Here is a 13,486-nt window from a genome sequence, read left to right on the forward strand (position 1 = left end):
GCCCCCCAGGCAAACCAACTAAATGTAGTTCCAGAAGTCAAGCAAACAGAATAGTTAACTCTATGCTCCGATCTATACTACTATAAGTACACATATACGTACATACTGTATACCTTTACCGTCGCATTTCTACACAGGCATATAGAATTAATTGTACGATTTACTATGAATTAAAACCTTGTATTTGTGAGTGTTTTGGCCCGTCTACGTTTTGCTCAACGCACACACACACACACACTCACATACACTGAGAGAAAGAAACATTAAACAAAAAAAAGAAAAACCAGAGACACACCCGCTTTACCCAAGTTGAAGACAATTTGTGATTGTTTTGCATGTACCCTAAAGTTAAGCGAGTTTACACGAATATGGATTAAGCCGCAGAACGCGGAAGCGAAAGCGTAAATTGTACGAGTAATAGCATTAATTGTCTAACAATAAGATTTGTGCATTATACGATAGAAATTCACTTTGAATTCGTATTGAAATTTATCAATAAAACGATACTATTTGATTCTTAGCAAAGATTCTTTCACTAACTTTTCTTTTAAACATGTTATTTGTTTTAACTATATTTTTTTTACTTTAATTTTTTTACTCAACTTCTGTAGGAATATTACTATAAAGATTTTATATTTTCTTATTTCCAATATTTTTTTTATTGATATAAAAATATATCTAAAAATTCTATTTCATTATCACAGCTGGCCCCCAAAAAGTGTGCTAAGAATAATTTTCCCCGTTCTCAGCTGGATTTCGAAGTGGTTACGGTCATCGATGACATTGTGGTTGTGCTGGTGGTGCTGGACTGGGATTGGGTGTGGGAGCCACCGTGCCTCGTCTCCATGTGCCGCTGCAGATCCCTGCGACGTGGCAGGGACTTGTGGCAGATGTGGCACTGAATGCCCGCATCCGCTTCCCCCTCGATGTCCACATCGCTGCCAGCTCCGCCAGCTGCACTTTCCGATCCTCCCGAGGAGCTGCTGGGATGCGTTTGCAGGTGCAACCGCACGTGCTTGTTCAGATTGCTCGGATCGCCAAAGGGTCTCAGGCAGAACTTGCACTTCAGCGGCTTGAATCCTGTGTGGGTGCGAATGTGGATCTTCAGGCCGTATTTTCGGGAGTAAACCTTGCCGCAGTAGATGCACAGGTGGCCCTGCTTGGAGGCACCCATGTTACTGACTATCGCCTCGATCTGGGCGGCTGCGTTCATTGGATGGGCGGACAGAGGAGCGGTGGCCATCGAAATGGAGGGCAGATAGGATAGAGTGCCGGCAGTCGTGGTCGCCGTTGCCATGGGCAAACTTTGGGCTAGCGCAGCAATCGGTCGGAAGGCGGAGAAACGGGGTGGCATCTGCGGCGGTGGCGAGTGGGTGGGCGAGGCCGACGAAGTGGACGATGCCGCCGGAATGGGTGAATGTTGAGCCGCCGTTTGGCTCTGGACCGCCGCCTTGAGGGCGTAGTGCAATCGCATCCAGAGGATGTCCATGGCACTGCGACCACAACCCAGGGCCAAGTGGATCTTTAGGGGATGTGGGGTCTCGAAGGTCAGGTGGCACAGGTGACACGTGTAGCGACTGTTTCCTGAAATTAGAAAAATAAATACAGAGGTTAATTTAATATTTTCTTTACGGATAAAAGCATTAATAATATTTGTTAATTATTATTGCATTACTTAATATAAGTTGTATTCTATTTTGTACTTTTCTTTTCTACGATTTAAATTTTTATATTTTTAAATAATTATATCAGAGTTCCAATATTTTTCTCATTATTCTGATTGTAAACTTGGACTTCAAAAATTTAACTCAATTTAACTTAAAGCAAAGTATTTCTTCAAATTTATTTATATTGCTTTTAGTGCTTACCTTGAATATTAAGAGGCGTCAGAAAGGGAATGCCCATGAGGAGAACCAGCTCCTCTCCAAACCAAGCCACGATCTCGTCCTCCCTGGCCACATCCCTCACGAGGCGAACCCTCACCTGACCGCCGTGCAGCTCGAAGATGGCATTAAAGCTGTACACATCCTCAGACAATTTAATCTGGCGCAGAAGGGAGGCGGTCACGATCAGTTCGCCGTTGGCCAGTTGGCAGTGGAAGCGTCCTGCATCCGTGGGCGTGGCCGAGGATCCAAGCAGAGCCGACGTGGGAATGGCCATGGAGCAGGTATCCTTGGGCGTGTATTGCGCGGTGTAAACACCTGGTCGCGGATTACTCCTCATCCGCTTGGCAGGACTCGCCGAACTCGTTGTGGGTGTTAATGTGCTGGTCTCCGTCGATGTGGCGGTGGTCATGGTGCTCGGCGAGATGCTGGTGGTGGGCAGCAGCTGCTCGATCCGAAAGATCAGGCTGGCCGAGCGCTTCTGCTCGAGACTATCCAGTTGGGCTGTCGTGTGCATCGTGCGCGTTCGAATTCGATTCTGCGTCCCAATTGGAAGCCGGCCGGCGTTTTTATACCACGCCGCATCCGCATCCTGCTCCCTTATTTTTTGGATTTGGATTTGCCACGGCCTTGCAGTGTCACAATAGCACACAACGGCTGGCGGCAAGTGCAAGAATTCCCAGCCCAGAATCCAGAATCCAGTCCGGCACCGGCTATGGGCTCGACATAGCTACGCACTTTGCGGGCTCAACCCTCGGTATCATGATGGTCCGTAGCCAACCCACTACCCACTCTCACCTCCTCCCCCCACCTCCCCACCTCATTTGGCATCCCTTTTGCGAGGTCCTGGTGCGGCGTCCTGGTGGTTGCTCGGCAAGTGCAACATCATGTCCTCGCAATCACCAGAGCACTAAGCCAAGCTAAGCGGCCTGTAGCAAGTGTGCGTATTCCTGTGCCCAAAAATCCAAAAGGTCCTCCACCTCCGATTTTCCGCCACGGAGTCCTTTATTTTTGGCTTTTGGGCTGCGCACAAGGAAAATGTTTTTAATTGAAATTAAACGATCGTTTGTTGTTACTTCCCCCTGTGCTGTTGTTGTTGTAATGCCACCATATACAAATCGCATTCGCTATCGTCAATGTCATTTCGCCCATGGTCCCTCCCTCCTTATGACGCTTTCCCCATCCCCCGATGTCTTCCACTATAATGCTAATGCCATAATATATTGGCGTGTATCGTTTCACTATTTGCGGTTTGGGGTGGGTCGTGATTTCTGCTCTCGGCGGTTGGTGGCTCCGTCGGTGGTGCGGATCGCGGGGAGGTTTGGGCCCAAAGGTGTTAATTAGATGGTAGAATTAATAAAAGGGAATGCAAAGGTTTTTTAATATAACTTTTGAGTATTAGAATACATTTTATAAACATTTTTAAATATTTTTTAAAAAGAAATTATGAGCAATTAATATATTATATTATTTATATTTATATATTTAAAATTATGTATAGCTGACAAAAAAAAAAAAAAAAAAAAAAAACTACATAATTTAACTAAATTTTTAGCTACTAGATTTCAACATTTCTAAATTAATCACAATTTGTTAATATATTACCAGACATTTATTTTGCTTTTATCTTAATTAAGAATAGATTTTTAATTATGCTTACATAAAGCGGCCCTTTTTGTATGAGTCGAACCCGCACTCATTCCCGCTCCGCTCCTGCTGGCTGACAAATATGCTACGAGGCTAATGTTTTCATTATTGCGACAGAACCGCTGCTTCCCCCTCCCCTCAAGGACACCCCTCGTCGAGCGATCAACAGGATAAATTTGGTCGGGCGATTGGCAAGCGGGGAAAAAACATGTGTTGCCAGTCACACAGCCGACGCTCTGCTCCTGCTGCTGCTCAAGGGTTGGAATGGTGGAGAAGGACACACCAGGCCAGCCAGGAGCAAGGTGTACCAGGCCAGGACCAATTCCGGCTTGGTGTTTGCTAGTCCTGAATAAGTAGGCCGCCAAGGGTTTTATTTAAAGCATTTTAATTAGCCATTGCAAGCAAGAGTATTTAATGAAAATTGTAGAACTTTGAAACTTCAGATTGAGAGTGTTAGATAGATATGTTATAAAATGATACAATGATAAAATATTTTATAACTAATATAATGATTATTAATTGAGATCAAATCCCTTAAGAATATAATTCTGAATTCTTTACTTTAGTCGGTAAACATAGCCATTGCCACCTCCACCGTCATCATCATTGCCCCCGGTTTCATTGTCATCGCATCCATGGCATCCTCCACCGGCGGCTATCTTGTCCAGCGCCTCCTGAATCTCGATGGGAATGGGTGGCGGTGTGGGCAGGTGGTCGCCCTGTGGCTGGAATCCGTTCTCGTCCGCAATGTAGGTCACCATGATTTCCTGTCCCTCGGGACTGGTGTACGAAAACGATCCCTCAGCCGTCTGTGCCTCCGCTCCTTTTACACCTGGGTTCTTCAGGTAGCCCATTTCCTCGGCCTTTATTCCGTTTCCCGTCTCGTATTCATACTAAAATTATAGTTGATAAAAAAGGTTTTTAAATTTAAAGATTCAACTAAAAGCAATTATTGAAGGAAACCAATTTGTTTTAAGAAACAAAGTTCCGAAGTAAATATTAATAAAATAGTTGTAGTGGCATACCATTTTGTAAGATGATATAATATTATTAAGTATAAGTCTGACTCACCATATATGAACCATCGGTGTTGACCTTGGACTCCAGCTTGATGATGGGTATATCCTCACCGCCGCCTCCCGAACCTCCTCCCCCGCCACCACCGCCTCCTCCGCCTCCTCCATTGCCGTTGCCTGGTGGCAAGTAAGCGTTTCCGGGTGGAGGCTTTCCATTGCCATTCTTCGGTGGTGGCCCATAACTGTTGTTGGGCTTGGGCGGAGCAGGTGGTGGCTTTCCATTGCCGTTCTTGGGGGGACCGTAGCTATTGGCCGGCGGCGGAGGAGGACGAGGTGGTGGAGCTGGTGGCTTGGCCGGCAGATAAGTGGCCGGCGGCGGACGGGCATTCGGATAACCCGCCGGCTGGGCCCAAATGCAGCCGAAGGCGAAACAAAGCAGGGCGAGCAAAGTGGTCAGTCTCATCTCGAATTCAAACTGTGGCTGGTGGTCAACGACTGTGGGGTTTTATACGACCAGCCACAGGTGGTTTTGACCACGAACTCCTGACCCCAGAGGAACAGTCACGTGCCACGGCTTCCGATTGGAATTGAAAAGACGCAATGAAATCGAAAACAGAACCAGAAACTGGGCCATTGCAAGTGCAAGTGCAGAATTACCCACAGCCATCCGATTAGTTGAAAGACTGACAAAGCGCTAATAAATTGAGTGTGCAATCTCGATGCCTTCACCCCTTCGGCTAATCGCTAAAAACAACAAAACCCGCCCGGCCACAAGCAAAAACTTTTAATTCAAAAGCAATTTTCAACAGGATCGAGCAACACCTGCATGACCAACCCAGAAAAAAACCCATCTCATCCCCGCAAGATCCCTTGCCTAATGCACTTTGCCTGTTGCCAGGGGGTGCTAAGACCTGGATTCAGGACTCAGCGTTCAGGACTCAGGACCATCGAGCACAACACCCAAGTACAACGGCAGGGATGTAGGCTTTAGTCAATCGTCTATTAACTTTTTGCCAGCATGGGTACAGTGGTATAAGTTTGAGAAAAAATTGGGAGAATTGAATATGGCTAATTAAAGTGAAAGATAATATGCTAAACTACATAATTAAATGTATTTATGCCCATCAATTACTTAGTGAGGCCTTTGAAATATAGTGTACGAGCATTCTTTAATTATTAATAATATATAAGAAGATATTTTTTTATATTTGTTCTTCTCAGTTTTATGTTGTTGTTAGTTTCTTATAAAAAAGTAAACAAACTTTGTAATAAATGCTTTCTGTTTTTATTATTTAAATTCAATGCGAAGGCTTTGCTAATGTTAAATTTGTAGTTAAGCAACATTTAAAATTTTCATTATCAATTCAATATTTAATTTACCAACAATATTATATCGGTTAATACCATTGTTACTCCTTTGCGGCTGCTGTTGTGTGTGTTTATCATTTGGTAGCTCGGCTTGTGCCAGTCGTGGATGCCGCTAATATAGAACCTTCCCCTTCGAAGGACCGAGGAAAAGGCCGAGCTAATGGCAATGTCGTTTGCAGCTTGTCCTACTTGTAATGTGCTGGCGCACAGCTGACGCGCTCCCAGGATTCGGGATCGCCGAATGGAGCGGAGTGGATTGTAGTGTGGTGTGGATTTAGTGAACCTGTTCCGGCCGTCAGCTGTGGGCTGTGCAGGGCTGCAGGAAACCAAGCAACCACCGACCGGAGAGGACCTGGCTGCACCGGCTGCATAAACCAACAATTGTCGGTCCTTGGTCCTTGGTCCATGGTGCTCGGCTTTTGGTTTCCAGTTAGCCACGCACCGATGGCACATATTCCACGCCCGCATTCGCATTTGTTCATAAAGCGAATTCTGACAGAGCGGAACGATCCGATTGCGATTTTGCGTTCATTTCGCGAGGGTTGGCCGATTAAGTTCCTCATATCGCTTAAATAAACATTTTCCGATGAGGTCTATTGATAAATTGGCCACTGGCCCTCGCTGACAGCCTCCATATGAGATGACGCGCGGGAATCTGAGCAACTGTCGCCGCTATTTAATGAGTTCTATCGCGAATATTAAAATAATGTGTTTGCCAACTTACTTACTCGGGCTGACTCACCAAATAATCGCTTTTGTAGAATTAAAGTATCAATAACAAATGTGTGTTTTAATTTGTCTTCTCAGTAAAAACAAATTTATCAAGGTGTAGGTACTAAAATATACCTAATAATGTTCTGTTTTGAAGCCTTTGAGTGAATCGTTAAATTAAATGAAGTCAAAATAAATACCTGTGAAATTTACACTAATTTGCAGGAGTATTTAAAGTTTTTTAACAAGTTTGACATTATTATACCTACAACTAAAATTTATTTTGTAAATTTAGATTTATAAAATATTTAATAATAAATTAATTATGTGGGACATAAATCCATGTTTGAAGTTAAAATGCTAGAAGAGTATGCAATATTCTTAGTTCTCGGGGCTTGACTTTATTAATCACCTTTCTTTTTTGGGTCTCTTTAGCCACTTAGAACAAAAGTTGGGCCATATACAATGACGTAATCCCATTCGGGCTACGACTCACTGTTAAATAGCTGGCTGCGCAGATATTTGTTTTCATTATTCCGATCTTTCAAACTTATTTTGGCTGCTCTGCTCATCCCGCAGAACATCTTCAGTTGAAATCCGCCAACGAAACTGACAAGAACTAAGTTCCAGAGTGCTCAGCATCACTTAAATTTAATTATACTATTTTGAAAGACAAACGTTGCAATGAAATTGGTGGGTACTTGAGCGCATGATTTATTTCCGAATTATATTTTGTTATTTATTATTTTTGCCTTTTAGTTTTGTCAAATTTTGTTAGTAGTGGCAATGGCGGCTTTGGTTTCATCGGCGGCTCTAGAGAAAGGCGAACGAGAGGAGGCGCTCCACTTCGGGTAAGGTTACTGAAGTTCATGTGACATAAGGTATTTATACCATTTCTCCACACGCAGCTTCCAGACAGAAAATGGTCAGCAGAGGAATGAGGCTATAACATACACAGTCAGACCGGAAACGGATCAAAACCCCAAGGAAGTGACAACCCCAAAGCCTATAGAGTATAAAGGTGGATATAGCTTCATCTCGGCCGATGGCTATGAATATCAGGTCCTCTATAAGGCCAACAAAAACGGTTTCCAGCCCTATGTTACGGCCCACAAAATCAAACCGGATAAGAGCTAATAAAACATCTTTCTTTGTATTGTGATAGATAATTAAAAAACCGAATAATTTATCAGTGTATTAAGCGTGGCTTGAAAGCTCTTATTTTTCGTGGTAGCAGACTTGGCTAGAAAAAGCTTAGATGAGCTAAGGCGTGCTCGTTAATCTTTAATCATTTCGAGATGAACAGATTGCTACATCTCAAGCATAATAATGGGTTACCATTTCTCTACTTCCCTTGGGGCTCTTGAACTATTTCGATGAGTTTGATTTACAAAATTAAATTAATTAAGTTTGGATTTTAACTACAAACAGCTACCAACAATTTAAGTGATTTTTAAATATGATTATTTATTCATTTTTAACTTGAGTGCAGACAAACATAAGCTTTTATTTATTATTAAGTTTTGAAAAAATACCTTATTATTATTAGGACATTAATTTGTATTTGGGTAGGGTATACACCAGTCATTACTTGGCAAAACCAGACTTTCTTTCGTGGGTTCGGCTGATTAGTTTTCCAATTTGATGCCGTTTGAAATGTAATGCACATATTTGAGAGTCGACACCGAATTTGTGGCGTGAACCGTGGAACTCTTTTGCTTTCGTTATGCAAATCTCAATTCAGCGTCGAGGAATTGGGCAACCCGCTACTTCGCTCGAAACTTACTCAGCATTTTGTGATGCCCATTTTGTTTTGGACCAACAACTCATTATGGACCCACAGGTGTCTTATGCCAGTGGCCTCGAAGAAGACGCTTCATTAAGCTCCCAGCCGCCTTGGTTGCCAGTTGTGTTTTTCCAGACTCGTGTTTCTCCAGAGGCCACCAACTAACGATTCAGAATGGGATTTTCACCGTTGGAAAATAGCACCAGCCATGGCCAAAAGGAGACTCGCAAGGGTCTGAATATAAACAATAGTCTGGTGCAGGCTCTAATCTTGATGGTGGCCTTTGTCCTGTTTGGCGCCAATTTCAACTACGCCTCCTTTCCACCTGGCACTGTGATCGACATCAAACTGGGAGAAGTCAACCTGGAGCAGTTCAGCTACACGCCGACCCGCGAGGGATACGAGTTCAAGTAGGTTTTCCCTTTTACAGAAAAAGAAAAATTTTTTAAAAATGTGGGTTTTGGAATTTGATAAACGTTGATTTGATAAACTACGCGGTTTATTACTGTGTAACTTTTAAACCATTTTAAAGGTTTAACAAGTTGAAAGATGCAATGTTGAGGCGATGAGTACATTATAAAAATAATAAAAAAATAACTTAAACTCTTACAAATATGAAATCATACAAAATTTTTTTTTTGTACTGTATTATTATTGTATTATGTTTTATTGTTTTATTTCTAACTAAGCCTATTACTGTATTGATTACTATATCTGAATTGAAAAATGACTTATTGCAATATTTCCTCCTTTTAGCTACACCCTTCCGGATGGAACCTTCCGGGATGAAATTGGCAAGGTTCTCAGCGGTACTTCGGCTGCTCAAGACTTGGAGAACGCCAACAACCTGGCCAAGAACCACCGTCCCTCCCGTGAACAGGGTCTGAAAGTGCGCAAGTTGTCCGGAAAATCCCTTGCTTCTCTGGCAGGTTAAATCACCCAAGAGAACATTTCCACTATTACGAATTTATTACAACAGTTTGACAGCTGTTTTAGGCTAGCATATAAGTTGATTTGTTGAATTTGCCAGCAATAAAAACAATCGATCGGAAATCACCACCACTTTGAAAACTGGTTTGTTGTGCAAGGGAACTTGTGTTGACAATATGCAAGCAAATTACATAAAATCATGGTGATTGAGAAAATGATGGACAAAGGCCCCTAATGGATTTTGAGAGTGCTTTAAGTTTTTATAAGTAAGGAGTATGAAATTATTGAGGGTGTTAAAAACAAACAAATGTAAGAAATCAGTTCGACTCAAAATTTGAATTTAGCGTTGTTATTTATTGCAAAGAGTTTACCACACATGATGAGAAGACATACAAGTTTGTACCAGCATAAATTTACATGCATTTAAAAAATGTTTATTCGCTTACCAATCGAAGTCAAGATGCATAGTTAAATGAAACATATTTATTTATGCCTACCCAAATTCAGTTTCTGTTATATGAATTTAATAATTCCTAAAAGTATGTGATGGTAAAATAAAATTTACTTTTTTTTTTTTTGTTATTTTACTTCAGTCAAAAAAATTTTATTTTGGTATTTTATTAAACAGCGTAAAAATATTTGGTTTTAATAAAAACATTTTTTTTTTAGTATTTCATTGTTTGTTAAAATTTTCAGAGCTTTATATAAACTTTAATTTATTTGTTATACATTATTAAGCTTTAAAAAAGGTATTTTTGTTGCCTAAAAGTATACCTAAATGACAGTTCAACAAATATTAAAATCGAGTTTTTTGCTTAAGTCATTTGATTTGTGGCGTGAATGAGTTGTTTGTATTTGCTAAACCTAAGCTTAATTATTTTATTCTAAACAATTTGTATGTATCACAAATTTGTTAATAGTGGCAAATACTATTATGAATAAAAAATACCAAAACTGGCTTGCATTGAAAAAATATTCGTAAAAGTTCTGATAAAATATTCTGGTTACTGAAATCAAAAACCTGCTGAGATAAACAAACACAAATTTTAATGACTATTCACGGCAATCAATCTTTGCGTCAGCGTTTTTTTGGACTTAAGATGCGTTGCATTCCGGCCACAAAAAACAAAAATAGTCAAAGCCTGCTATAAAATTAAATTATACGCACGATTCTTAATGTCAGGTGTCAGCAGAAGTATTTCTAAAACCGTTTTGTTATTTGTGTGTTTTTAGCCAAATGCAAATATTACGAAACCAGTGGTCGAAGTGATAAAAAAGAAATGAAAAAACAACAGCAATGTGACATTTACATATTCACTAAAAATATGGCCAGCAGGAGGAGTGGGGGTCGCGGGCCCTGCTATTAAAACATTGCCATTAACGCTCAAGTGCTAATTTTGCAGACCCAGTTGATGCGGCGGCCAAAAAAATGAGCAAAGCCGAGCTAAACGTGAAAATGGGCAAAAACCGAAAAGTAAAAACCCGAAACCGAGTTCGATTCCTACCAGCCGAGTCCCCAAAAACCGAATTCAAGCCGGTCTGGCCAAGTTTTTTTGAGCGCGGTGCGTGCGGCGAGTTGGCAACGAACGAAAGCCGGGCCAAAACGGCAGCTGAATGGGCGACGGACATCTGGACGGACGGACTGGCGGGCAGATGGCCGGAGAGACGGACGGCCAGCCAGCCAGCAACTGGCGCTGACCTTGAAGACGTAAATGTGAAGACGCATCTACATAAGTATCTATTGTATCTTCGGCTGTATCGGTATCTGTATCTGTATCTGTCTGGCATCGGGCATCTTGAATTTGTGTATCGAAAGCGACAGTCGTCCGAGCAAGAAGTTATCAAAGCTGAAAAACCTGTCGATCGCCACTTGATTAGAACACTTATGTAAATGATGCTGTATCGATACCGGCGAAACGCAGCCTAACGATAAGGAAGAAATCCGCCAAAACTCGTTGAATTCTCTTCATCGAATGACAACGCCCCCGTAAACGAAGACAATCGATCCGAGCCATCGATCAAAGCCAGATTAATTATGCAAATCCAGCATGATAAATGCAGCTCGCTGCAGATGCCCTCGAAAAGCAGCGGAAAGAGCCCCAAATAATGTATATTATGCAGTCACGAATCGAATGGAATTGGATCCATTTTCAAGGGCCTCGAATGCCCCCAGCTCAAGTTCAATTCGTAGGCGGACAACCTAATTAATTTGGGCCTTAAGTTAAAGAAATGACTTTGTCTTGGACTTAAAAGAGTTTAAAACCACGGTTCTATATACAAACATGGTCTCTCAATCTTTCTTTACAAAAGATAATTAAAATAAAACAATCCATAAGACAGTTTTATGACTTATAGCTTTTTTACGATAATACAATTTACATATTTTCAATTTGCTGTCAATTAAGCACAAAAGTGCTACTTTGACATTTCTGTTCAATTCATAATTTTCGCACTATCGTAATATTGTCATTTATGGCATTTTGCTCAATGGCAATGACTATAAAAATTCCCAATGGAAAACTTTTATTTCGATTTTGAAAACTAAATCTTTATACTACATCTTTGCCTTAATTCAATTAAATATTATTTGTTAATGGACTCTAAAAGTAATAATTATTCTTTGATAAAAATCAAGCTCATTTGGCTAAGCTTAAATCAAATGAAGTTAAGTAATCAAGTGAAAAATGTCAAAATGTCAAATTGCAGCTGCCTAAGAATCGGGCAAGAAGCTGTGCATTTAGGCGGCATTTGAGGAAATGCCAAAATCAATGCACAACACCCTGCCGATGGGCCGTAAATAAAGTTGTTGGCACAATTCGAGTGGAGGAGGCTGCGGCAGCAGAACCGTGGTCAATCAGAGGCCGACCGATGACCAAAGCCAAAACCCGACTGACCGGCTTCGAAGATCCGAGATCCGATCTGCTGAGGCTTCTTCTTTACCGGCCTGTAGCGGTCAACGAAGGTGGCATAAATTGGCAAACAGAAACGGCTGAAACGACTGAAAAGAAAAACAACAAAAGTCAGAGATTTAAATTGCATGTGAGCCGTAGTTGTAGGTTATTCGATGTATTTTTTTTACGCTCGCTGTTGTTGTTTTTTTTTTTGTATTTTTTATACATTTCCAACTGCTTTTGGCGCTTGTTACCGGGCAGGCACATCAATCGAGCGCTGTAAAGGCCGTTGCATATGCCAAAAGTCAACCTGCGGTTCCATCTCCATCCGAAGCTCCATCCGCCGTGCACTTTGGCCATCACACATGGCTCACAGCTCGTGTTCTTCGTGTCTGCGGCTTGAACTTGCTGCCCTGCCAATTGGCGACGACAGCACTTGAACTTAGTCTCTCCGCCTCATCGCTTATGGCCGTCTTCGATTTCGGTTCATTAAGATCGAACCCAGCAGTTCTGGTTACTGTGTTTCCCATAGTTCTTGGCCCGGTATTTCCTCGGAGCTGCCCAATCAGCCGGCGACCTTTTCCCCAATGCATCATCTTGAATCATGAACTTTTTCGAGTTTTCTAAAGCGGTTACCCGGCACTTAGAGAAAAAGCTGTTTAATATGGTTGCTTCGACCTAGTTAATTGTTCGAAGTAATCTGTGTATATCAGTACGCTACACGAAGTTAAAATACTGCAGGGTTTTGTTAAAATTTGTTTTAAATTTGTAAAGTCCCAGGGGGTAACGTACTTATTAATACCTAATACCTTTTTAGGTGGAGTAGTATATGCAACTCCTTTACCAATAGTTTTATAGTCATATAAATATTTTCCTTATTTATTTTTTTATTATGAAATCAATTACAAATTTACATAAGAATGTTTGGCATGGTAAGGTTATTCATCAACCTTTTTAGAAGTCCGCTTTTTCGAGTGTGGGTGACGAGAAGTAATACCTTTCGGATGAGCACGCTGCTGCACTAAGCCGCTTTAAATGTTACTTGTCGCAGCGACTTTGGCGGTGCAACGCTGGCAATTGAAAAACAAGACGAAACAAATAGGAAAAAAAAAATGAAAATAGAGAAAAACATTTAGCCGGCGACCGCCAGAGAAGTCGAGCCGCTTGGCTTCTTGGCTTCTTCGGCAATTGTGCAAATTTATGACGTTTGCAAATGCGGCTGCGGTGCAGTATAAAATGCAGTGGACGGCGCTG

The 13,486-nt window shown here is 41.6% G+C and overlaps 4 protein-coding genes across 4 annotated transcripts; 2 read left to right on the forward strand and 2 right to left on the reverse strand.

Annotated features, from left to right (window-relative positions):
* Positions 1–717: 717 nt before the first annotated feature.
* On the reverse strand, positions 718–2,412 carry LOC108093051 (protein snail). Its single transcript, XM_017192959.1, has 2 exons — positions 1,869–2,412; positions 718–1,584 (listed from the first exon to the last, which is right to left on the reverse strand). Exons 1-2 carry the CDS (start codon positions 2,398–2,400, stop codon positions 746–748), a joined length of 1,371 nt encoding a protein of 456 aa, XP_017048448.1. The 5' UTR covers positions 2,401–2,412; the 3' UTR covers positions 718–745.
* A 1,675-nt stretch (positions 2,413–4,087) lies between these two features.
* LOC108093031 (pupal cuticle protein 20) lies at positions 4,088–5,009 on the reverse strand. Its single transcript, XM_017192935.1, has 2 exons — positions 4,602–5,009; positions 4,088–4,423 (listed from the first exon to the last, which is right to left on the reverse strand). Exons 1-2 carry the CDS (start codon positions 5,007–5,009, stop codon positions 4,088–4,090), a joined length of 744 nt encoding a protein of 247 aa, XP_017048424.1.
* Positions 5,010–7,030: 2,021 nt separating this feature from the next.
* On the forward strand, positions 7,031–7,822 carry LOC108093129. The gene is made up of 3 exons (XM_017193074.2): positions 7,031–7,318; positions 7,385–7,476; positions 7,534–7,822. Exons 1-3 carry the CDS (start codon positions 7,310–7,312, stop codon positions 7,760–7,762), a joined length of 330 nt encoding a protein of 109 aa, XP_017048563.1. The 5' UTR covers positions 7,031–7,309; the 3' UTR covers positions 7,763–7,822.
* A 661-nt stretch (positions 7,823–8,483) lies between these two features.
* On the forward strand, positions 8,484–9,464 carry LOC108093125. The gene is made up of 2 exons (XM_017193069.2): positions 8,484–8,821; positions 9,168–9,464. Exons 1-2 carry the CDS (start codon positions 8,586–8,588, stop codon positions 9,343–9,345), a joined length of 414 nt encoding a protein of 137 aa, XP_017048558.1. The 5' UTR covers positions 8,484–8,585; the 3' UTR covers positions 9,346–9,464.
* Positions 9,465–13,486: the final 4,022 nt, after the last annotated feature.

The sequence above is a fragment of the Drosophila ficusphila genome, unplaced genomic scaffold, assembly GCF_018152265.1.
Source record: "Drosophila ficusphila isolate 14025-0441.05 unplaced genomic scaffold, ASM1815226v1 contig_106, whole genome shotgun sequence".
NCBI classification, from domain to species: Eukaryota; Metazoa; Arthropoda; class Insecta; order Diptera; family Drosophilidae; genus Drosophila; species Drosophila ficusphila.

Bases quoted from the DNA above. Each gene is read 5' to 3' on its own strand.
- LOC108093051 (XM_017192959.1), bottom strand. From the start codon at position 2,400: ATGCACACGACAGCCCAACTGGATAGTCTCGAGCAGAAGCGCTCGGCC. The intron at 1,585-1,868 runs GTAAGCACTAAA...TTCTAATTTCAG, and splicing joins GACGCCTCTTAATATTCAAG to GAAACAGTCGCTACACGTGT.
- LOC108093031 (XM_017192935.1), bottom strand. From the start codon at position 5,009: ATGAGACTGACCACTTTGCTCGCCCTGCTTTGTTTCGCCTTCGGCTGC. The intron at 4,424-4,601 runs GTGAGTCAGACT...CTATAATTTTAG, and splicing joins ACACCGATGGTTCATATATG to TATGAATACGAGACGGGAAA.
- LOC108093129 (XM_017193074.2), top strand. The intron at 7,477-7,533 runs GTAAGGTTACTG...CTCCACACGCAG, and splicing joins GAGGAGGCGCTCCACTTCGG to CTTCCAGACAGAAAATGGTC.
- LOC108093125 (XM_017193069.2), top strand. From the start codon at position 8,586: ATGGGATTTTCACCGTTGGAAAATAGCACCAGCCATGGCCAAAAGGAG. The intron at 8,822-9,167 runs GTAGGTTTTCCC...TCCTCCTTTTAG, and splicing joins CGCGAGGGATACGAGTTCAA to CTACACCCTTCCGGATGGAA.